This window comes from Petromyzon marinus, chromosome 1, assembly GCF_048934315.1.
Source record: "Petromyzon marinus isolate PM22_M1 ecotype Great Lakes invasive population chromosome 1, UKy_Petmar_22M1.pri1.0, whole genome shotgun sequence".
Lineage (NCBI taxonomy): Eukaryota > Metazoa > Chordata > Hyperoartia > Petromyzontiformes > Petromyzontidae > Petromyzon > Petromyzon marinus.
This window is the reverse complement of record NC_133667.1, coordinates 36878693-36902038: the sequence shown is the minus strand read 5'-3', so window position 1 is coordinate 36902038 and position 23346 is coordinate 36878693. Positions and strand designations below refer to the sequence as shown.

The window sequence follows — 23346 nt, the reverse complement described above, 5'->3', positions numbered from 1 at the left end:
GTATTCACCGTAAACAAATACTCGTACCGTTCGAGCCGCCTATCTCACGAGCCGACGTTAAAGATCCCGTGGCGTCATTCACAAGAGTTGCCCATTCTGTGCCCGCGTCATAGTTTAAAAAAAAATTCTCTCTCTCCAAATTGATCAAAATTATACCGCAAATTACGTTTGGAAACACAGAGAGAGAGAGAGCAGCATTCATCGGCCCGATTGTGACAACTTGGCAGGACACTCCGGAAAGAGTCTTGAGACTCGGTGAGGCGCTCCTGGGTAAACAAGCGGAAAATAATACTGGTAGGGACCTCCTGATTACACCACCAGCCCACAGGGGATTATTGTGTCCGTCCGTCCGTCGTGCATCCAAAAATGGGAGGGGTGGGGCTGGGTGGAGAGGGGAAGGCGGGGAGGGGAGGGTGGAGAGGGGCTGGGTGGGGAGGGTGGGGCTGGGTGGGGGGTGAGAGGGGTGGGGCTGGGTGGGGAGGGGCTGGTCACCCCGTGGTGCCCTTATAAAACTCAACGTTTAACCTACTCACGCCGGCTTGTGCCCGCCCTCACAGTCGGGCATATTTGCGGAATACACCACGCCGCCGTTGACCCTGGCCATTGACCGAGCAACCCAACGTTCCTACCAACTCCCTCCGCAGGAATGTGTTTATATTGAATTTAGCAAGAGTCTTGGGGCTATACGATCCTGTTGAATCACACCCAACTCCAGATGCAATACAACTTCAACCTGATTGACAAATGGAGCGTGCGCATAGCGTCTGGCACCAGCAAACGCGTATCCTGTGAGTGAATACCATTACGAGCCAGTATGAATATAGAACGACGACCGTGAGTAATTTATAGCCCAGGGAAACACCCTCCTCGACAGTCTGGCCACGGCCACGCGAATGCACAAGACCGGAGTTACTTCGCGAAGTTGTTCTTTCGTCTCCGCCGTTGGAGCGACGTCGTCGATGTCTCAGTCCCTGAGCCGCGCCGTGCCACGACTCCCGGCTGGCCAAGTCGGTGATGACCACGTGCAGAAGATGCACTGCACGCAGCAGCGCAGGCCTCCGTGCAAAGTGGATCTCTCACAATCGCCGAGGAACCACAGAGAGAGCCGGCGCTCTCAACAATTGCCCAAGCTCTGCAGTCCTCTATATACTACAACGATGTTTTCGGCCAATTAATGAGTGTTTGTACGTGATGCTCAGTAGCCAAGTGTATCTGTATCCTCGAGTTGAACTCTACCAACCGCGAGCCCTAGGAGCATCTGGATGCCTTGTTTTGTTTCCATATGGGATCCGATTGTGAGTGAAAGAGTGGGAACTGAGCGGTAGTGTAGCGGTTAACGTGCTGCGCAACAAACCTAGCGACCCGGGTTCAATTCCCGCTCACGCCCAACCCCAGTGACGACTATTTGCATCGGTCCTGGGCCTCCCCTCGGTCGACTCAGCCTCAAATTAGTGCAGTGTGTAAACATCGCCACTGGGGAGACAAAGGCAGCCGGGCGTGGTGTTGGCCACCCACCCCCTCGTGTGCCGTGTCGGCCTTCACAGGTCCTCGCTAACAGCACCTGTCCCAACAATCTGTAAAGGCTATACGGGGATCTTTGTCTTTGAGCGTGTGTGCAAGCGTGTGTGCAAGCGTGTGTGCAAGCGTGTGTGCAAGCGTGTGTGCAAGCGTGTGTGCAAGCGTGTGTGCAAGCGTGTGTGCAAGCGTGTGTGCAAGCGTGTGTGCAAGCGTGTGTGCAAGCGTGTGTGCAAGCGTGGCCGGGAGTCAGAGCCATTCCCTGTACACCTTGGGGTGCGACAGGGATGTCCTCTGGCTCCCACATTATTTAACATCTATTTTGACCACGTAGTTCGTGAAGCCTTCAATAGCTGTACCAGAGGAATCTCCATTTGGTACAGATACAATGGGAGGCTGATCGATGCCCGGGTGCGGTCAAGGGATGGCTTCCTATTGCTCAATCACATTATGTATGCCGATGATCTGGTAATTGCTGCTCACTCAGAGGAAAAGTTGGAGGCGCTGCTGCTGAACCTGGAGCTTGCCTTACCATCAGCCCCACCAAAACTAAGCACCTGCCTGGGTATTTTGTACCATCGGACACTCCATCCCCACAACTCCCAATTGGTGATAGGAGAGTTTCCCATTCCTTGGCAGTGTACTTATGACCGGCTCCGGTTTAACAGCAGAGGTCTCACTCCGAATCAGGCATTATCTTTTCATCGGTTGCGTAATGCTGTGTGGAAGCTACCTGGTCTATCACTCCACACGAAGCTTCAGGTCTTTTCAGCCACGGTCATTCCCTCCCTTCTCTACGCTTGCGAAACGTGGACCCCCCTAATGGAACATCTTCGCCGGTTAGAAACATTTAGGCTGGCCTGCCTACGATCAATCCTGGGTTTAACCAGGCTGGATTGTGTGAGGAGCTCACAAATCCTTGAAAGATGTGTACAAAGTCCCATCGGTGAGCTCCTCCGGGAGGCAAGGCTGCGTTGGCTGGGTCATGTAGCCCGCATGCCCAGCCACCGCATGCCGAAACAGCTTTTGTTCGGTCGGATCGAGGGGGCTTAACGGGCACGGCACGGGCTAGAGAAGAGATGGAATGATGTGGTACAGGAGGATGTGGAGCTGAGTGGACTTGCCGATGACTGGTACCAGCGGTGCCAAGATCGGCCTCTGTGGAGGAGGCTCGTGAAGGACGCTGCTGGGCATTTGGAGGCAGTCGCCCTCCAACAACAACGGAGGGTGGAGGAGCGACGCTCACAACAACGAGCAGAGCGCCGGGTGGCTAAAGCACAGCAAGTTGGCACAGTAGGGGGCAAGGTGGTGCATCAGCCAGTCGTCTCAGTCAGTCGTCTCAGTCAGTCGACCTGTGGCATCTGCTGGGTCTGCCCCGTGACACCCTGCCAGCGGGCGTTCGACACTTCACGTGGCCTCAAGGTGCACATAGCCTGGCACAAGCGTCGTGGTGACGTCACTTAGTGGCGAATGGCGGTTGTTGTTGTTGTTGCAAGCGTGTGTGTACGTGCATCTCTATACTCTCTGGTTCTTTCGGTAAAGTCACGTAGATAGAAACAATCATAAAAGAACACGACGTTTCGGTTGCAACACAAGCGTCCGTCTTCAGGTGAGAAATAATTATCTGCTGTTGTGGCTTTATATAGGCACGGGAGGGGGGGGGGGGAGGAGGATTGTGTACGTGTGTCTCGTTCAGTCAACACAGATGAACCCCGGCACTGGCACTACAAACTCATCAGTTATCTTAACGAAAACAGAAAACCCATCCTCATCAGCACGGCGCTTATGCACACAATCATTTATTTAACAAAAGTCGAATTTATCCAGTTAAAAGAAAATATACACTCTGGAAATTGCGATAATACAAACAATACATTCTCGTCGTACGGGGGCTGTATGTTTTTTTGCGATGCGCCTACAATGTGCATTTAAATAGAGCCCTAAATCTGGACAAATTCGTGATTCTACAATGACAGCGCTTGCGCTTGGGTGCGGTGACCTCGTCTACTCATGGGGCCCCAGCGAATCTCGACGGGGACACCAGTGGGCGGTTGGTGAAAACACCCGGGGTGGAATATTTCCACGTCGTCATTTAAAGCTGAATAGGTGACAGTAAAAACTTAAAATCTACGGTGTTGTATGCTACTTGTATGCTGGTGACCTCCAGGTACACCTGGTGACCTCTGGGTAGACCTAGTGACTTCCGGGTAGACCTGGTGAACTCCAGGTACACCTGGTGACCTCCAGGTAGACCTAGTAACCTCCAGGTAGACCTGGTGACCTCCAGGTACACCTGGTGACCTCCAGGTACACCTGGTGACCTCCAGGTACACCTGATCGCTTCCAGGTAGATTGGGTGACCAGAGGGTCCACCCGCATGCCTGGCTATGCCTGCTGCTCCATCTTCACCACCACGGCGTAGTTGGCCTTGGCGTGCTCGCTGTCGCTGGTCACCAGCGACTTGGCTTTGCCGGTGGACAGCTCCGGCGGGGCGGGGTGGTGCAGGTCCACGAAGAATATGTAGCACATTGTGCCCAGCGGGCCCCCCACGAGGGGGGCCACTACGGGGACCCACCACCAGTGGGGCCCCATCCTGCACGCACACGTGGAGACAAACGCACACAACCCCCGCCCGCTGGGTCAATTTGGAGCCGGCGGCACCACGGGTTGGACCAACAAGTGGCCGTGCTCACGCTCGTGAGTCGCCACCTCCGAGAGAAATGCGACATTTTTCGAAGCTGATTTGGAGTCCCCCAGTCAGGTTCATTATCTGCCGCAAGAATGGGGGTCACCTGAAGCACAATATGAAGCCATGCAATTCACCCAAGATGTCATCATCTGAGAATAGTTTTTCCCCTTTTATCTGGAAAAACCTATTCTCATATTTTTGTACTGGCAAAGGAGGTCCTATGTAATCGTCTCTTGACGGATAACCTAGTGGTGCTGCTACTGTTGCGTAGGCAGTGGTGCACAAAGCACGAACAACACAAAACTCAACACACTCGTCAAGAACAACACTGTGTCTATGGCTTTAAAAGGAAAAATATATAATAGGCGACGTTTTGGCGAATGGTCCGTTATTTGCGGTGAAGAAGAGCCATCGGCCAATACGCTGCCTTTATACATTTTCACTTTTCAGGCCGCAGTGCTGTTGACGGATGTGTAGAGCGTTTTTTTGTATCTCTTGACTGCTAGCTGACCCTACCACTGAAAAACAGAAATGACTATTGCCACGGTTGTAACCAAAGACATGAGGAAGCTCAAGAGAGAGGCCACTCAATCGTCACCGTAGCTATGATGACTCTAAATATAGCCCACCAGAGCCGATCTTCACTCCAGGGAATGTATTATTTAACATTGATTTATGTTCGTGCAATGTGATCGATTTTTACTCTGATTTCTATTTTCTTCATTGCTGTAACTGTATTTGTGTTTTTTTTGTTTTTGTCATTCCGGTGACCAGGTCACTCGTGAGCATGAGGCCGACTCATCCTGAAGGTTCATGAAGATCTTCTCACCTCGCTCAACAAAAATCAACTGCACCCTCAACCGCAGCAGATCTCCAGAGCTAAAAAAATTAAAATACTGAATCAGGTATTGGTAATAAATCCCAAGCAGGGCACTCTCAAAAATATCTCAAATTCCAAGCTTCCCATGATGATGTCAACTCTACCCATCATCTCTACAGTATTGCGAAAATTACACATCTTAGTGAAATGTTTACAGTGGTTGCTGCGGAAATTCTGGCTCCTTGGAATATGAACATGGAGTTTCCACCACTCGTTCAGGGCACCCAACAGAGGCGGGCATTGCCACACGCGAGCTAGAGCAGCTCAAATCCATTCACAAAACACATATCCTTGGCCACCCTACTCTGTGTCTGCCTGGTGTTTCCCTGCCTGGTGTCTCCTCGCTCCATGTCTCCCTGCCTGGTGTCTCCCCACTCCGTGTCTCCCTGCCCCGTGTCCCCCCCCGGCACGTGACCGCCGGCCGCCGTGCGCTCCACGTACGTGAACACTTCGCTGCCGTATCCGACCATGGCGGTGAAGACGCGGGGGCCGAGGTCGCGCGCGGGGTTGATGGCATAGCCGGCGTTGAAGCCCATGGAGAGGCCGATGACGAGCACCACGAGCCCCACGAGCAGTGGCTCGAGGCCGCGCGGCACCGCGTTGTTCTTGGGGTCCAGCAGCGCCATCACGCACAGCAGGAGGAGCGCCGTACCCAGCACCTGCAGGGGTCGGGGACAGGACGGTGATATGGCCGCCTTTGTCACGCGATGAGCTCACGCGGAGTGGTGCAATCCTCCCCCCCCCCTCCCACCCCTTCGTGCTGGAGAATGGCCCACGGAAGCGGATACCGCAGAGCTACCTCTGAGATCTCTTTGCGTGTCATCTGGTTCACATGGTAGGGGGCAGCACTCTCCCACTCACCCTGCCCTCGACAAAATGTTCATCACGTGACAGTTACACAGATGTTATTAACTCTGAGACCTGGCCGTTTGCCCAATTAACTGCGGCACCAGTTTTAATCGGGATGGGGTATTTTGTGCAGACATTGGTGGCCGGGCCGGGACCATCAACTAGCTACGCTTGAGAACACAGTTTAATCACGGGTGGTGGCTAAAGCCTGGAGTCAAACCGAGGATCTGAGCAGTGCCAGCTCAGCGCTACTCTGATCTCTGAACCACCCGGCCACCTCAACTTGAACCTTTACCTGGACACGTTTCTACTCCAGTTTCAGAGGCTCGCAAGTAACCCAAGGTGCCTTGGGTTACTTGCGAGAGAGCAACACCGGCTCTCTATTAGACTCATGGTGCTTTTGTCGTCTTGGTGACCCAGGGTCACTCTCGAAGCTGAGCTCTCAGCTGGCCACGCAGACTCGGCCCGCATGCGTGCGACCTCCCCTTGCCCGCCGCCCAACATGCCCTCACCTGGTCAAGGAAGCCACCGGCGATGGACAGGTGTTCCGAGGGATAGGTGGCGAAGATCGCGGCCGTGGCGCCGGGGCCGGTCACCGTCAGGTTCCCACCGTTGAACGCCATGAGGGCCTCTGTGGAGGAACGGGGGTGGGGGGGGGGGGTGTTGGGAGTGAGCCAGCCGTGTGTGGAGGGCTGGCGATCTAGCGGGCAATGGTCGTGTGGATCACGCAGAGTTGTGAGACTTTCCGAACCCGCTGGGCTGCGGGGTGACCAAGAGATGGCAGTACAGCAAGTGGGTTCGTGGACCCCTTCATGCGGACATTTTCCCTGATACTTGTGGTGGGCTTATTCCAGGTTCTCAAAACACATTTAATAAACAACTCGCAAATTACCTGATTGGGAAAAGCGACATCACGTCATCGTGATCAACTGGCAGACCAATGTTCATTTGCAGGGTGGTGCTGCATGCACCTTGTGCTACACAGAGAAAGCTGCCATTGGGGGTCCGTTTGGCTAGACTTTGATTGACTGATGCGTTTTTGGAAGCATCATATCAACGCAAGTCATTATCGTGATGCAGGACCTCCCTAAAAAAGAATCCCAGAGACTGGGTGAGGCTTTCCTGGCTCCCTGGCAACGATGCGCGCCCGGTCAGAGTACCCAAGGTCAGAGTCCTCAAGGAGGCCACAAGGGGCTGTCGAGTGGAGGCTCGACAGCTCCGCTTGTCCTTGCGATTGCTGTGGTTACCGTGGTAGAGGCCGTAGACGGTGGCGGCTGCTGTGAACGCGCCCAGGAACTGAGCGAGGCAGAAAATGGGCAGCTTCCACCAGTGAAAGCGTCCGATGAGCGACATGGAGAAGGAGACGGCGGGGTTCAGGTGTGCACCTGCAAGCCAGCACACCACCAGCACCCCATCACCATCACAGCATCGCTACTCCTTGACCATCGCACCGTAACCATCACAACTCAGCTGAAGTGCCCTCCAGGTCCTCCGCTCACCTGAGATGCCCCAGGATAGGTAAGCGCCCATGACCACCCCAAATGCGAAGGCGAGGTTGATGGTGAGAGTCTCTCCGGCGGAGTGGTGGCTCAGCTCCACCTGAGCCACGGAACCACATCCGAACACCTGGCAGAACGCACCACAGAAAGAACACGGAGATGAACGCGAAGCCATACGGAGCGCTGGGCCTGGTGCCATTGGCGAGCACCTATGGAGGCTCGCGTCGCCAAGTAGGGGGTAGTGCAGACAGCATCACGCCCAGCCGCCGTTGTCTCCCCAGGGCTGATGTTTACACACTGCGCCAGGCACAACCACACCATTAACCCGGCCACCTCGGTCATGCCAAACATCAACAACGAATATCTAAACCGGTCTTGAACCCCCCCCCCCCCCCTAGGTCGACATAGAGCAACACACACACACAACAACGCACCCGGATACAAGAACACATCGCCACGCGCACATCGGCATACCCCAGCACTTGGCGTGCACATTCCTTTGGCAATCAACTGCTGGACGAGGGCCTCCCCACGCTTCTGCAGGTCATGGGGTTATTTCACCCCACCTCACCGCACCGGCCTTTGCGAGTCGCTGAAGGCAGGGAGCACGCAGATGGGGCGGGGGGGGGGACACAGAATGGATGTTTGCTGCACTTCCCTCTGCTGCCCACAACGCCAGCAGAGAGGTCGTTCAATCAGCACACAGAGACACGAATCTCCAAACGCACGGACGGATTCACTCATACGCACTTGGGCACGCACGTGCGTACACGCAAGAAGACTGTTTGGGCGATTAAGTGCACTTAGCCGTCACCGACTGTGTGGTGCCAGGCTAGGTGGACAGCAAACTCTGCATCTGGTTCTGCCCTATCACTGGGCGCGTGCGTGACCGATCCAGGTGAACGGTGGTGAGCCCCGAACGGCGACAAAAACAGCAGGCGGCAGACGCGGTCGCTTCAGCCGTGGATGGACAATGAAGAAGAGAAGAAGGCATCGCGACTTCTGCGGTCACCAGAGCCAGGCCACGGCTCGCGTGACCCCGCGCGCCGCCGGGTTCGTGAGCGACAACCATCGACATCCACCACGCCCCCACAGCGGGGGCTCTTCAATGGATGAATGTTTTGATGACCTCGACAACCGTGTGACGCTGACAACTTCACTTGGCCATACGAAAGAGGAGGAGGAGGAAGAAGAAGAACTTTTGGCGTGTACGTGTGTGTGTGTGCGTGTGTATACATGTGTGTGTGCGTGTGTGTGCGTGTGTGTGTGCCACCAAAACTAAGCACCTGCCTGGGTATATTGTACCATCAGACACTCCACCCCCACAACTCCCAATCGGTGATGGGGCAGTTGTGGAGAGAGTGGAGAGTTTCCCATACCTGGGCAGTGTGCTTATGACTGGCTCCAGTTTAACAGCAGAGGTATCACTCCGAATCAGTCGAGTGGCCATATCTTTTCATCGGTTGCGTAACGCTGTGTGGAAGCTACCTGGTCCATCGCTCCGCACTAAGCTTCAGGTCTTTTCGGCCACGGTCGTTCCCTCCCTTCTCTACGGTTGCGAAACGTGGACCCCCCTAATGGAACATCTTCGCCGGTTAGAAATATTTAGGCTGGCCTGCCTACGATCCATCCTGGGTTTAACCAGACTGGATTGTGTGAAGAGCTCACAAATCCTTGAAAGATCTGGGCAAGGTCCCATCGGTGAGCTCCTCCGGCGGGCAAGACTGCGATGGCTGGGTCATGTAGCCCGCATGCCCAGCCACCGCATGCCGAAACAGCTTTTGATCGGCCGGATTGAGGGGGCTAAATGGGCGCGGCACGGGCTAGAGAAGAGATGGAGTTATGTGGTACAGGAGGATGTGGAGCTGAGTGGACTTGCCGATGACTGGTACCAGCGGTGTCAAGATCGGCCTCTGTGGAGGAGGTTCGTGAAGGACGCTACTGGGCAGTTGGAGGTAGTCGCCCTCCAACAACAATGGAGGGCGGAGGAGCGACGCTCACAACAACGAGCGGAGCGCCGGGTGGCTGAAGCACAGCGGGTTGGCACAGTAGGGGGCACAGGTGGTGCATCAGCCAGTCATCTCAGTCAGTCGACCCGTGGCACCTGGGTCTGCCCCGTGACCTCCTGCCAGCGGGCGTTCGACACTTCACGTGGCCTCAGAGTGCACATAGCCTGGCACAAGCGTCGTGGTGACGTCACCGCCACTTAGTGGTGAATGGCGGTTGTTGTTGTTGTGTGCCTTTGTTGTCATGCCGGGTGGCTAAAGCGCAGCACGTTGGTACAGGAGGCAGCTCCACAAGTGGTGCATCTGCCGCTTCTACTCAGTCAACCCATAGCACCTGGGTCTGTCCGTGTGACCTCCTGCCAACGAGCCTTCGACACTTTCACGTGACCTCAAAGTGCACCTAGCCTGGCACAAGCGCTGTGGTGACGTCGCCGCCAATTCGTGGTGAATGGCTGTTGTTTTCATTGGCGTGGCGTGTGTGTGATAGCAAGTCACTGCGTGTGTGTGATAGCAGGTCACTGCGTGTGTGTGTGTGATAGCAGGTCACTGCGTGTGTGTGTGATAGCAGGTCACTGCGTGTGTGTGATAGCAGGTCACTGCGCATGTGTGTGATAACAGGTCACTGCGCGTGTGTGTGATAGCAGGTCACTCTGTGTGTGTGTGATAGCAGTCACTGCGTGTGTGTGTGATAGCAGGTCACTGTGTATGTGTGTGTGTGATAGCAGGTCACTGCGTGTGTGCGTGATAGCAGGTCACTGTGTGTGTGTGTGTGATAGCAGGTCACTGCGCGTGTGTGTGATAGCAGGTCACTGCGCGTGTGTGTGATAGCAGGTCACTGCGTGTGTGTGTAGGTCACTGTGTGTGTGTGATAGCAGGTCACTGTGTGTGTGTGTGATAGCAGGTCACTGTGTGTGTGTGATAGCAGGTCACTGTATGTGTGTGTGATAGCAGGTCACTGTGTGTGTGTGATAGCAGGTCACTGTGTGTGTGTGATAGCAGGTCACTGCGTGTGTGTGTGTGTAGGTCACTGTGTGTGTGTGTGATAGCAGGTCACTGTGTGTGTGTGTGATAGCAGGTCACTGTGTGTGTGTGATAGCAGGTCACTGTGTGTGTGATAGCAGGTCACTGTGTGTGTGTGATAGCAGGTCACTGTGTGTGTGTGATAGCAGGTCACTGCGTGTGTGTGTGTGATAGCAGGTCACTGTGTGTGTGTGATAGCAGGTCACTGTGTGTGTGTGTGATAGCAGGTCACTCTGTGTGTGTGTGATAGCAGGTCACTCTGTGTGTGTGTGATAGCAGTCACTATGTGTGTGTGTGTGATAGCAGGTCACTCTGTGTGTGTGATAGCAGTCACTGTGCGTGTGTGATAGCAGGTCACTGTGTGTGATAGCAGGTCACTGCGCGTGTGATGCTCATCAGTGATGTGTTGAATGGTGGTGCTGCCAGGAGATTCGAGTGCAAGTGGAGAGTGGAGGCATTGTTTAATGCACCAGAAAGCCACTGGAGCTATGCACTTTTAAATAATCTACATTGAAAACTAATTTCTTTATAATTGCTATTCGTGTTTAGTTGGTTGTCCTTCCCCTGCACCTCCGATTAGCGCGGTTGACTACGTACGTTGCGAAAGAAGATCAACGTACATCATTTAAGTCGAGATTGGGTCCCAAGACCGGTTTCCAACAATGCTTGCTACTGATGCAATTTGTGGCGTGAAATTGAACCCGAGTGAACTGGTATCATAGTGCAATTTGTGAAATGATGTGGCCAACAAAGACAAAGATCACCCGTATTGCCCTTGACAGACTGTTGTGGGAAGTGTTGTGAATATGGTCACGAGGGAGTGGCTGGCCAGTGCCCATATTTACAAAACGCACCAAGCACTCAATTAAAGCTGAGTCGACCTAGGGGAGGTCCAAGACTGGTTCAGATATTCGTCACTTATGTTGGTTAAGCGGGAATGGAACTCGGGTCGTCGGGTTCATAACGGAGTGTGCTGGCCACTGCACATCCGCTCTCCACTGTGATCAACGCACAGATAGAGACACGTTGGCAAGCAGCCACAGATTCACACACAGATACACATTGACAAACACACAGACGTACTTTCACAAACATACACATTGGCAACACACACAGAGACAGATATTCATACACATATTCACACATACAATGACGCCCCGCACTAAGCTTCAGGTCTTCTCGGCCACGGTCATTCCCTCCCTTCTCTAAGGTTGCGAAACGTGGACCCCCCTAATGGAACATCTTCGCCGGTTAGAAACATTTAGGCTGGCCTGCCTACGATCCATCCTGGGTTTAACCAGACTGGATTGTGTGAGGAGCTCACAAATCCTTGAAAGATCTGGGCAAGGTCCCATCGGTGAGCTCCTCCGGCGGGCAAGGCTGCGATGGCTGGGTCATGTAGCCCGCATGCCCAGTCACCGCATGCCGAAACAGCTTTTGTTCGGCTGGATTGAGGGGGCTAAACGGGCGCGGCACGGGCTAGAGAAGAGATGGAGTGATGGGGTACAGGAGGACGTGGAGCTGAGTGGACTTGGCGATGACTGGTACCAGCGGTGTCAAGATCGGCCTCTGTGGAGGAGGCTCGTGAAGGACGCTACTGGGCAGTTGGAGGTAGTCGCCCTCCAACAACAACGGAGGGCGGAGGAGCGACGCTCACAACAACGAGCGGAGCGCCGGGTGGCTGAAGCACAGCGGGTTGGCACAGTAGGGGGCACAGGTGGTGCATCAGCCAGTCATCTCAGTCAGTCGACCCGTGGCACCTGGGTCTGCCCCGTGACCTCCTGCCAGCGGGTGTTCGACACTTCACGTGGCCTCAGGGTGCACATAGCCTGGCAAAAGCGTCGTGGTGACGTCACCGCCACTTAGTGGTGATTGGCGGTTGTTGTTGTTGTGTGCCTTTGTTGTCATGCCGGGTGGCTAAAGCGCAGCACGTTGGTACAGGAGGCAGCTCCACAAGTGGTGCATCTGTCGCTCTTACTCAGTCAACCCATGGCACTTGGGTCTGTCCGTGTGACCTCCTGCCAACGAGCCTTCGACACTTTCACGTGACCTCAAAGTGCACCTAGCCTGGCACAAGCGCTGTGGTGACGTCGCCGCCAATTCGTGGCGAATGGCTGTTGTTTTCATTGGCGTGGCGTGTGAGTGATAGCAAGTCACTGCGTGTGTGATAGCAGGTCACTGCGTGTGTGTGTGATAGCAGGTCACTGTGTGTGTGATAGCAGATCACTGTGTGTGTGTGATAGCAGGTCACTGCGCGTGTGTGTGATAGCAGGTCACTGCGCGTGTGTGTAGGTCACTGTGTGTGTGTGATAGCAGGTCACTGTGTGTGATAGCAGGTCACTGTGTGTGAGATAGCAGGTCACTGTGTGTGTGTGTGATAGCAGGTCACTGCGTGTGTGTGTGTGTGATAGCAGGTCACTGTGTGTGTGATAGCAGGTCACTGTGTGTGTGTGTGATAGCAGGTCACTGTGTGTGTGTGATAGCAGGTCACTGTGTGTGTGTGTGATAGCAGGTCACTGCGCGTGTGTGTGATAGCAGGTCACTGCGTGTGTGTGTGATAGCAGGTCACTGCGTGTGTGTGTGTGTGATAGCAGGTCACTGTGTGTGTGTGATAGCAGGTCACTGTGTGTGTGTGTGATAGCAGGTCACTCTGTGTGTGTGTGATAGCAGTCACTGTGTGTGTGTGATAGCAGGTCACTGTGTGTGATAGCAGGTCACTGCGCGTGTGATGCTCATCAGTGATGTGTTGAATGGTGGTGCTGCCAGGAGATTCGAGTGCAAGTGGAGAGTGGAGGCATTGTTTAATGCACCAGGAAGCCACTGGAGCTATGCACTTTTAAATAATCTACATTGAAAACTAATTTCTTTATAATTGCTATTCGTGTTTAGTTTGTTGTCCTTCCCCTGCACCTCCGATTAGCGCGGTTGACTACGTACGTTGCGACAGAAGATCAATGTACATCATTTAAGTCGAGATTGGGTCTCAAGACCGGTTTCCAACATTGCTTGCTACTGATGCAATTTGTGGCGTGAAATTGAACCCCAGTGAACTGGTATCATAGTGCAATTTGTGAAATGATGTGGCCAACAAAGATCACCCGTATAGCCCTTGACAGACTTGTGGGAAGTGTTGTGAATATGGTCACGAGGGAGTGGCTGGCCAGTGCCCATATTTACACACCACACCAGGTACTCAATTAAAGCTGAGTCGACCTAGGGAAGGTCCAAGACTGGTTCAGATATTCGTCACTTATGTTGGTTAAGCGGGAATGGAACTCGGGTCGTCGGGTTCATAACGGAGTGTGCTCGCCCCTGCACATCCGCTCTCCACTGTGACCAACGCACAGATAGAGACACGTTGGCAAGCAGCCACAGATTCACACACAGATACACATTGACAAACACAGACGTACTTTCACAAACATACACATTGGCAACACACACAGACAGATATTCATACACATATTCACACACACAATGACAAATACAAAGACACACACACTGCAAATACAGATGCACATTGCCGCAGATACTCAAACGCACACATTTACACAAGTATTAATTATGTAAACACTGACACGTGTGCAGGTTGACTGCACCCTCTCTTAATCGACACAGTGCTCAATGATAAAAAATAAATGCTTCCTTTGGGACCCAAACATCACTGCACCACCTCTGGGCTTTGACATTCCTCCTTATCGAAGATACCGGTGGAACCATCAACCGCATGAGAACACCAAGAGGACAATGCACAAATCTCCTTCGTGAATGGAAAATTAAAGCCACAGTAGTGCGATTGTGGCCATGCAACCAAAACTATGGACCGCACAGTAAACCCACTGTGGTCTGCACTCCTTTAACGGAGGAGGAGGAACAGCGACACGACACGACGTCTCTCTGCCGAAGCCCTTTCGTCGTGCCCAGCAAACCTTTACGTTGGCCTCTAGCTCCATTGAACATGCTGCTACCATCATGAGCAAGAAGAGAAGAGGATTAAACTTAACAGCAGATCAGACACGAACATGAAACGGAGATAACACGACGGAGATTACACTGCACTTGCACTTCGTGTGCTCGGAAAAATAATAATGATGAGCTGAAGAGGAACAACGATGACGGGCATGGTAACGATAAGGTGTGAGCCGGTGTAAGAAGATGACAGTCTCGGTGTAGCAATTCCTGGAGTGATCATCTTCAAACTACGAGGGTAATGTGTTTTCAGAGAAGTCCCTTTCATCGCGACGAGATAGAATCGCTGAACATTTTCACCATAATTCTGGAGCTATCTTCTATACCGCAAACCCACTCTCCACTCGCTTCAAATGCCACGTTGCTAAGTGCTGACAGTCCCGAAGATAGAATGCGGTTGCCAACTGTATCACGGGCCAATGATAAAGTTGTATAATAAATAATCCGTGATATCGCCGCTTTTCAAAATAAACAACGAACGGCATTTGTGCACTGTGGTCGGAGCGGGGCAGTCTTCGCGCGCCACGCCAATCGGGGGGGCAACGCCGGTGACGAGGATCGGAGGCGCGGCGACTGCGTTAATGATCGACCCGCCGCCTCCACTCTCCGAGAGCGCCGCGGTTCTGCAATACTCACGATGAGCACGAACGTGCCGAGGAACTCAGCCAGAGCCTCCCTCACGATCGGGTTTGACGCCTTGATCCGGGCCGCCAGGCGCGGCGGAGCGTGGAGGTGCCGGGGGGAGCACATGTCTCGATCTCTCGCGGCGTCGGTCCGAGGTGGAGTGGCGCGCGCCGATGGATGCGCATGGTCCTGGCGCCGTTCCCGGGGTCGCGGGGCCTCTCCCTGAGCGCCCTTTGGTCGAGGCTAGGGGGGCGAGGGGGCGGGTGGGGGGTGCGAGCCATGGGTACGAGGCACAAGGTGAGAGACACGGAGATGGACGGGGTGGGGGGGTTTGGCATACGGACAAAGGGTGGGGGGGAGGAAATGGGGTGGGAGACGCGGGAATTGAGGGGGGCGGGGCGCGTAGGCGACATGGGGAGGGGATGCAGTGGCATAGCTCCAGCGGTGTTCTACGCTGCAAGCGAGCCCCCATAACCACGTGGTAATGTGGGGGCCTGACCAGGCAGCGGATATTTTTGCATAAGTCCATATCGTATTTCATCAACCAGGCAAGATCACGCGATAAGCCCTTGCTGGTGGTGATCTGCCCATATATTTGTACATAGACATATACAGTAATGGTTATCACAGTTGAATATGAACCTCCATGACCCGAGTTCAATTCCTGGAAGACGACTAACATCAGTGGCAGTTCGAGGCCCTCGCACCAACCTGCCGTTACCACCGGCCCTGGTTCCTTCTCGTGTCCAACTTGCTTGCGTTCTCCGATCCGTGTATCCCTCTGCCTGTGGCTCTCTGCCTGTCGCTCTCTGCCTGTCTCTCAGTGTCATTCGCAGGCTGCATCTCTCCGTTCTGCTTTGCACACTTTTCAGCTTTTGCTAAATTTTATTTTTCAATATCCATGTTTTTTTTTTTAAATCCGTAACACATTATACGCGATTTTTATGCTCTTCCTTTTCTTAGTCACATGTTTAAGTTTTTTTTCAAAACCACACCAACCTGCTCTCTTTTCTTTGATAATTTTGATCCCCGACCCACCTTCAATAAATGCCCGAGGTATGAATACCCTCGTCGATTGTCCACACTCAGTGTGACGGAATAGACGAGGCTCCTTCGGTGGCCTGGCTTGCCAGCTTGTCTACCTTTGATTGATGTTGAGTCGGAGTGATGCGTCTGGTGCAGGTGACTGCACGCGTGTGGTCTCTAAACTTAGTTCCTGGACGCGCTGCCGTGGGGCTAAGTATACCCCCATCGACGCGTGGAATTAATCAAAGGGCAGCGTGGGGATGGTGAATTGTGTGCGCGGGTGGCGGGCGCGTGGTGGGGGTTTGCGGGTGTATCTGTGGATACCATAATAGGTGCTCGCTAACACCATTTTCTCAAAGTCTTCTCAAGGTTATATAGGGGATCTTTTCTCTTATAGGTCTACTCAGCCATAAATGACTACTAGGTGGATTGTATAAACATCGGCACTGGGGAAAGAAATGTAGCCATGCCAGTGCTAGCATTTCCAAATTCCTATGGCGGGGGGCAGTTTACTAATAGGATAACTAATGGATTCCTTCTAAGTGGTACCAATTTTATACACTCGGAAGGGATTATAGGCTGAGCCAATTTTTAGTCAAGCGCTCTGATCAAAGAAGGCACCCGGCTGATTTGGTCAACTTGCTGATAAATTTCATTCTCACCTTCAGGAGATTAAAAACAACATGAGAGTCAAACCACAGTAGTGCGATTGTGGGCATGCAACCCACATTATGGACCGTATCCACTAGAGTCTGCGCTCCTTCAACGGAGGACGAGGAACAGCAAAACTACACAAACTCCGTTTAACACATAGGTTTTCGCGACCAATATCCATAAGTTTTTTGGGTTATATCGCGTAAATATAAATGTGTAATTAAGCCTGCCACCACCCGACACACCCAATCAGTAAAGTTTGTCACGTAAACACAATATGTCAATTATTTACTAGTGTAGTACACCGGTGTGTTGGAGAGCAAACCCACATTTACAATTATAGAAGATTTGTGCCTTTAATTCCCAACACACCGGTGTGCTGTACTAGTAACGCATTGTCACGTTCTGTTTACGTGACAAACCTTCTTAATTGGCTGCGTCGGGTGGTGGCGGGTTTAACGACACATTTATATTTACGCGATCAACACCAACTCCCTCCTGATGCCTTCTCGTGGCCAGCAGGCATTGAGCTCATGAACATCTTGCTGTCTCCATGCGAAATAAAACAAAATAACGGAATACAAACCAAATAAACCATGCTCATCCTCGCATTCGAACGTTGGTCAGAGATTTCACGGCGAGGTCGCCACGCGCCCAGCCATCAGGTTCGTTGTGAGACGCGGCTAAGCTCGTCGGCATCCCGTGCCGTTCTGGGACTCCGATGCGAGCCCTCGGTGCCAAAACATCACTGGAAAGAATTCTCACGGCCTCTGGCTGGGTAGGATCGTCCTGTTCAGCGCGTGACCCCGTCCCTTCAAGAGCGTGACCAAAGCCACACGTTCGCCAACGTTCTATGGAAAAAAAGTATTTTAGGAGTAGGTCCAACAGATGTTTAACGAATTAAGAAATTAGGTAAATTCATAGGTATCAACCGTGATTATCTCAGTCGTACGGCCCTCCACGTGCCCGCATATGTAAAGATGTAAATGGAGTCTCAATGGCGTGTACGCCATCTAGGTTCAGGAGCAGGTAACTGCTTAGGTCTCGTACCTCTCTCTGGCACCGGCGGAGGTATGGCAGGTAAGCGGGCCCGAGAGGGCATGGTCCCGTAGAAAGGAGAGACAGGGCACGTGAACGGCACGGGGTAGCAAAGGGACCCGAAAATGGGTCTTGAGGGACACGTGACGCTGGCCCTGGTTCCTCCGGGAGAGATCGAGAAGGGGGCGTGGCCAGAGGCGGAGCGAGGCCACGCTCGAGAGGATGGGGGCAGGGCGATGGCGGCTGTCTCGAGGAATGACCTCACCGTGCTCTGTCTCTCCGCTCGTCGGTCTTGACTGTACTTTCAGGCTCCGTGGGTCAGGAACAAGTTACCGTCCTGACTCGGTTAAGTAGTGACCCGGGTGGGGTCTAGTTAACCCGTTGTGACGTTAAAGTGGTAGCCCTGTTGGGGCCACTGCTGCTACGTGAATGGGGGCAGTGCAGGCACACTCATTGTTGTACCACACGTCTCTATGCTCCCACGAATCTACTTCCCGCGTTCACCAGCGTGATCGAAGCACGGTCAAAGTTTCAGTTTCATTGAATGTATTAGGTATAACCCTGTGAGCCATGCGGCTCTTGACTCGGGTGCAACCGCAACAAACAAAAACATGAACAAGAAACATCTTAAAGTGACTACATGCAACAGAAGAATCCAGGAAAAAAGAGCAAAGTCTTCCAGAAAAAACACTGTGTATGAATGCTGTGTGCAAAAAATCCCAGTGGGATGTAAGTCAAACAATAACAACCATAAGACATCTTCTTGGTTTTTTCGGTAAAGTCACGTAGAATGGAAATAAAATAATAAAAATAAAACGTAATAAAATAAAATTCTCACGACGTTTCAGCCACAACACAAGTAGCCTTCCTCAGGTGAAGAAACAGGACTGTCCAGAAGACGGCGCTTGAGTGAACGCTGCCAAGCATGGACAGCATCTTTTAAGCTGTGTGGGAGAAACAGAGCGCCTTGACAAAGGAGTTAACATATAAATTATCATGTAACTGGGGGATTAGGATGATGTTGGTGTGAGGGATTAGCACCACGGAGAGCGACGAGCTATGTTCAGACGGACGAGGGGAGGGGGGATAGGAGTTTACAGTGAGGGAAAAAAGTATTTGATCCCCTGCAGATTTTGTACGTTTTCCCACTGACAAAGAAATGATCAGTCTATAATTTTAATGGTAGGTTTATTTGAACAGTGAGAGACAGAATAACAACAACAAAATCCAGAAAAACGCATGTCAAAAAATGTTATAAATTGATTTGCATTTGAATGAGGAAAATACGAATTTGACCCCCTCTCAATCAGAAAGATTTCTGGCTCCCAGGTGTCTTTTATACAGGTAACAAGATGAGATTAAGAGCACACTCTTAAAGGGAGTCCTCCTAATCTCAGCTTGTTACCTGTATAAAAGACACCTGTCCACAGAAGCAATCAATCAATCAGATTCCAAACTCTCCACCATGGCCAAGACTCTCCAAGGATGTCAGGGACAAGATTGTAGACCTACACAAGGCTGGAATGGGCTACAAGACCATTGCCAAGCAATGGTCTTGTAGCTCAGGTGACAACAGTTGGTGCGATTATTCGCAAATGGAAGAAACACAAAATAACTGTCAATCTCCCTCGGCCTGGGGCTCCATGCAAGATCTCACCTCGTGGAGTTGCAATGATCATGAGAACGGTGAGGAATCAGCCCAGAACTACACGGGAGGATCTTGTCAATTATCTCAAGGCAGCTGGGACCATAGTCACCAAGAAAACAATTGGTAACACACTACGCCATGAAGGACTGAAATCCTGCAGCGCCCGCAAGGTCCCCCTGCTCAAGAAAGCACATATACATGTCCGTCTGAAGTTTGCCAATGAACATTTGAATGATTCAGAGGACAACTGGGCGAAAGTGTTGTGGTCAGATGAGACCAAAATGGAGCTCTTTGGTATCAACTCCACTCGCCGTGTTTGGAGGAGGAGGAATGCTGCTTTTGACCCCAAGAACACCATCCCCACCGTCAAACATGGAGGTGTTTTCTGCTAAGGGGACAGGACAATTTCACCCCATCAAAGGGATGATGGACGGGGCCATGTACCGTCAAATCTTGGGAGAGAACCTCCTTCCCTCAGCCAGGGCATTGAAAATGGGTCGTGGATGGGTATTCCAGCATGACAATGACCCAAAACACACGGCCAAGGCAACAAAGGAGTGGCTCAAGAAGAAGCACATTAAGGTCCTGGAGTGGCCTAGCCAGACTCCAGACCTTGATCCCATAGAATATCTGTGGAGGGAGCTGAAGGTTCGAGTTGCCAAACGTCAGCCTCGAAACCTTAATGACTTGGAGAACATCTGCAAAGAGGAGTGGGACAAAATCCCTCCTGAGATGTGTGCAAACCTGGTGGCCAACTACAAGAAACGTCTGACCTCTGTGATTGCCAACAAGGGTTTTGCCACCAAGTACTAACTCATGTTTTGCAGAGGGGTCAAATACTTATTTCCCTCATTAAAATGAAAATCAATTTATAACATTTTTGACATGCGTTTTTCTGGATTTTTGTTGTTGTTATTCTGTCTCTCACTGTTCAAATAAACCTACCATTAAAATTATAGACTGATCATTACTTTGTCAGTGGGCAAACGTACAAAATCAGCAGGGGATCAAATACTTTTTTCCCTCACTGTACATAAAATTAGCATGTAACTGGCGGACTAGCATAATGTTGGTGTGAGGGATTAGCAGCAGTTTACATATCAACAGTAAATTAGCATGTAACTGGGGGATTAGCATGATGTTAGTATGAGGGATTAATACCACGGAGAACGACGAGCTTTGTTCAGGCGGACGAGTTCATCTATGTTTGGAACGGAGAAAGGGGGGGGGGGGAAGAGGAGGAAACAGCCACGGTGCGCTGCTCTGTCCTGTGTTGCATTATAACTATGCTATAAACTGGTCTACTATACAATATAATATTATACCTTCCAATCTAAACTACATTGTATAATATCGTATCCATAGACAAATCCCACCCTTGAATTATACAATGCGTTACTATACACTACTCTATACTTTAGACTATCAAATATTAGACTTGTAGTATTGCACTATGTATTATGCTATTAACCCTACTGTATACCACACTGCTGTATATTCACTATACAATTACGGTACTATATATTACCTTATGAATTATGTTAAACATTGCACTGTTATACTATTTATTATTATACAACTATACTATTGACCGTCGTGTGATAGGTACTAATAGGCAGTGCCAGCGAATGGAGTGCGATCTGAAAGTCACCGTAAAATACAATCAATCAAGAACCGAAATGGTTTATAACGTCTTTCCAATGGTTACTAAGCCAGAATCCATCTTCTCGGTTGAATCTGTCTCTGTGTTTGTATATGTGGATAGACTCATGAACGAATCTCTCATGGTAGCCGGTTGGTTTGCAAAGAACCTCTGTCTTGGAGAAGTCAATGTCATGTTGGCCCACTGAATTATAACAGTGATCTGCCACGGCTGAAGTGTTCGTCCTACCGTGTTTCAAGTCTGCTTTATGTTCACGGATGCGGTCCGAGATGTCGTTTGGTTTCTCCAATGTAGCTGCTACCACAGATGCTACTTAGTTTGTGGACGCCCGGGTACTGTCTGGAACCACATCTTTTACAGACGGAACCAGATCACGGATTTTATGTACTGTGTTAAACGGGCATGGATCTTGTATTTATTCAGGATTTTGGAGATCTTTTTTGTGACCCCCGCAATGTAGGGTAAGGTGATGGTTTTGAATGGCTCCTCAAGAGGATCCTTCTTCATGGTTGGAGTGATGGCTTTGCAGATTGTGTAGTCGGAGTAACCGTTAGCCTTGAGAGCTTGGTGTACGTGCTTGAGTTCACTAGCAATGTGTTCCTGGTCGGAAATGCACTGGGCTCTATGGTATAGAGTCTTGATGAGGGAATTCTTCTGGGATGGATGGTGGTGGGAATCCGGTTTTAAGTAAGCATCCGTATGGGTAGCTTTCCTGTAGAGAGAGTGGCTCCTTGAACCATCAGGTTTCCTTTTAATTAGGACATCCAAAAAGGGTAGCTTGCCATCTTTTTCGACTTCCATGGAAAATCTTATGGCTGGGTGTATGGAATTGATGTGGTCGAGGAATTGGTCTAGACCAGGCCGGCCATGTGGCCAGATGACAAAAGTGTCACCCACGTACCTCTTCCATAAGGGCACCCCAATGGGCTCCCCCCTATCGCCGGTTGTAGCCAACGTTTTCATGGAAAAATTTGAGACTGACGCCATCCAGACTGCCACTCTACGCCCGACCTTATGGAAGAGGTTTTATTTTTATTATTTTATTTCCATTATACGTGACTTAACCGAAAGAACCAAGAAGATGAATCCCTGCAGTCATGAAAGCTTTAAATTGAAACCATAAGACAATTTAAAGTTATCAGGCTAACTCTGTACTACAATAACAAACATGGCTAAACCAAAACGTTTTCAAAATCACCAAAATAAAGCTATAAAAAACGATGTAACAGTGATCATAGGAGCTGTTATTCAAATTTTACAATAAACGATAAACATAACATGTACGACCAAACCCCGTAGCCATAGCTGGTTGCATGAGTCACTCCATAACAGCAGGAGCATCAGTAGCAGTATCAAACATTTTCAATGCACCTTTAAAGATCAGCACTCGAAATCAAAACTCAAGATTATACTTTGCAGCGGTCATCCGGAACGATGCATTTTATTTCAGGCCATTCTGAATAGCAGTGGCAGCTAGGGGTGTACAACTCCTCTAGACCAGTTTTGAGTGAAAATTTCACAGGTAGTGATCCAAGTTTATTGGTGATAGCATTCCAGACCCTGGGGGCATCAACAGCAAAGGCCCTTCCCCCAGTATTTGTACGGCAATAAGGAATGTGAAGCTGGTAAATGAGCGAAGACCTTAGGTCACATTTGTTCTTCGAAACAGTGAGGAGATCCAGCAGGTAGTCTGCTGATTTTTTTTGTAAGTACAGCGTGAATAAACAAGATCTGATGCACATGCCGTCGATCATTAAGATAAGTTAAGTTTGACCCAATGTAGAGATCGCAGTGGTGGGTCCTATAGGGGCAGTTCAATGCAAATCTTAAGGCCGAGTGATAAATTGAGTCAAGCTTCTTCAGTACAGTACTTGGGGCTGATTTATATACGATGTCACAGTAATCAAGTAGAGGCAGTATGGTAGCTTGTATCAATTCCAAGCGGAACATCGGGGGAAGCAGTGCTTGTGTCGATACAGAAAACCAATTTTTATTTTTGTCTTTTTACCAATATAATCAATGTGATCTTCAAAATTCAATTTTGAATCAAAGATGACCCCAAGATACTTACAGATCTTGACTTGCTCTATTTGATGATTATTTAAGGAATATAATTGTGGAAAAATAACTTCCTGCTTGAGTCTTGGTGAGAAGCATAGCACCTTGGTTTTGGAGGTATTCAGGGCGAGTTTAAGAGCAAAATAACTCACGCCGGCACCGGGATTGCCTCGTCTAGCAGTGGATTGACCCCGGCCTCTGGGCGGTG

At 51.0% G+C, this 23346-nt stretch overlaps 1 protein-coding gene across 1 annotated transcript; it reads right to left on the bottom strand.

Annotated features, from left to right (window-relative positions):
* Positions 1 to 3285: 3285 nt before the first annotated feature.
* On the bottom strand, positions 3286 to 15311 carry LOC116941057 (aquaporin-3-like). Its single transcript, XM_032951656.2, has 6 exons — positions 15064 to 15311; positions 7433 to 7559; positions 7181 to 7318; positions 6446 to 6564; positions 5526 to 5743; positions 3286 to 4108 (listed from the first exon to the last, which is right to left on the bottom strand). Exons 1-6 carry the CDS (start codon positions 15175 to 15177, stop codon positions 3901 to 3903), a joined length of 924 nt encoding a protein of 307 aa, XP_032807547.1. The 5' UTR covers positions 15178 to 15311; the 3' UTR covers positions 3286 to 3900.
* Positions 15312 to 23346: the final 8035 nt, after the last annotated feature.

Excerpts from the sequence above, each read along its gene's own strand:
- LOC116941057 (XM_032951656.2), bottom strand. The coding sequence starts at position 15,177 with ATGTGCTCCCCCCGGCACCTCCACGCTCCGCCGCGCCTGGCGGCCCGG. Across the intron at positions 7,560-15,063 it reads TCGGCACGTTCGTGCTCATC|GTGTTCGGATGTGGTTCCGT; the intron begins GTGAGTATTGCA and ends GCGTTCTGCCAG. Across the intron at positions 7,319-7,432 it reads CCTATCCTGGGGCATCTCAG|GTGCACACCTGAACCCCGCC; the intron begins GTGAGCGGAGGA and ends GCTGGCTTGCAG.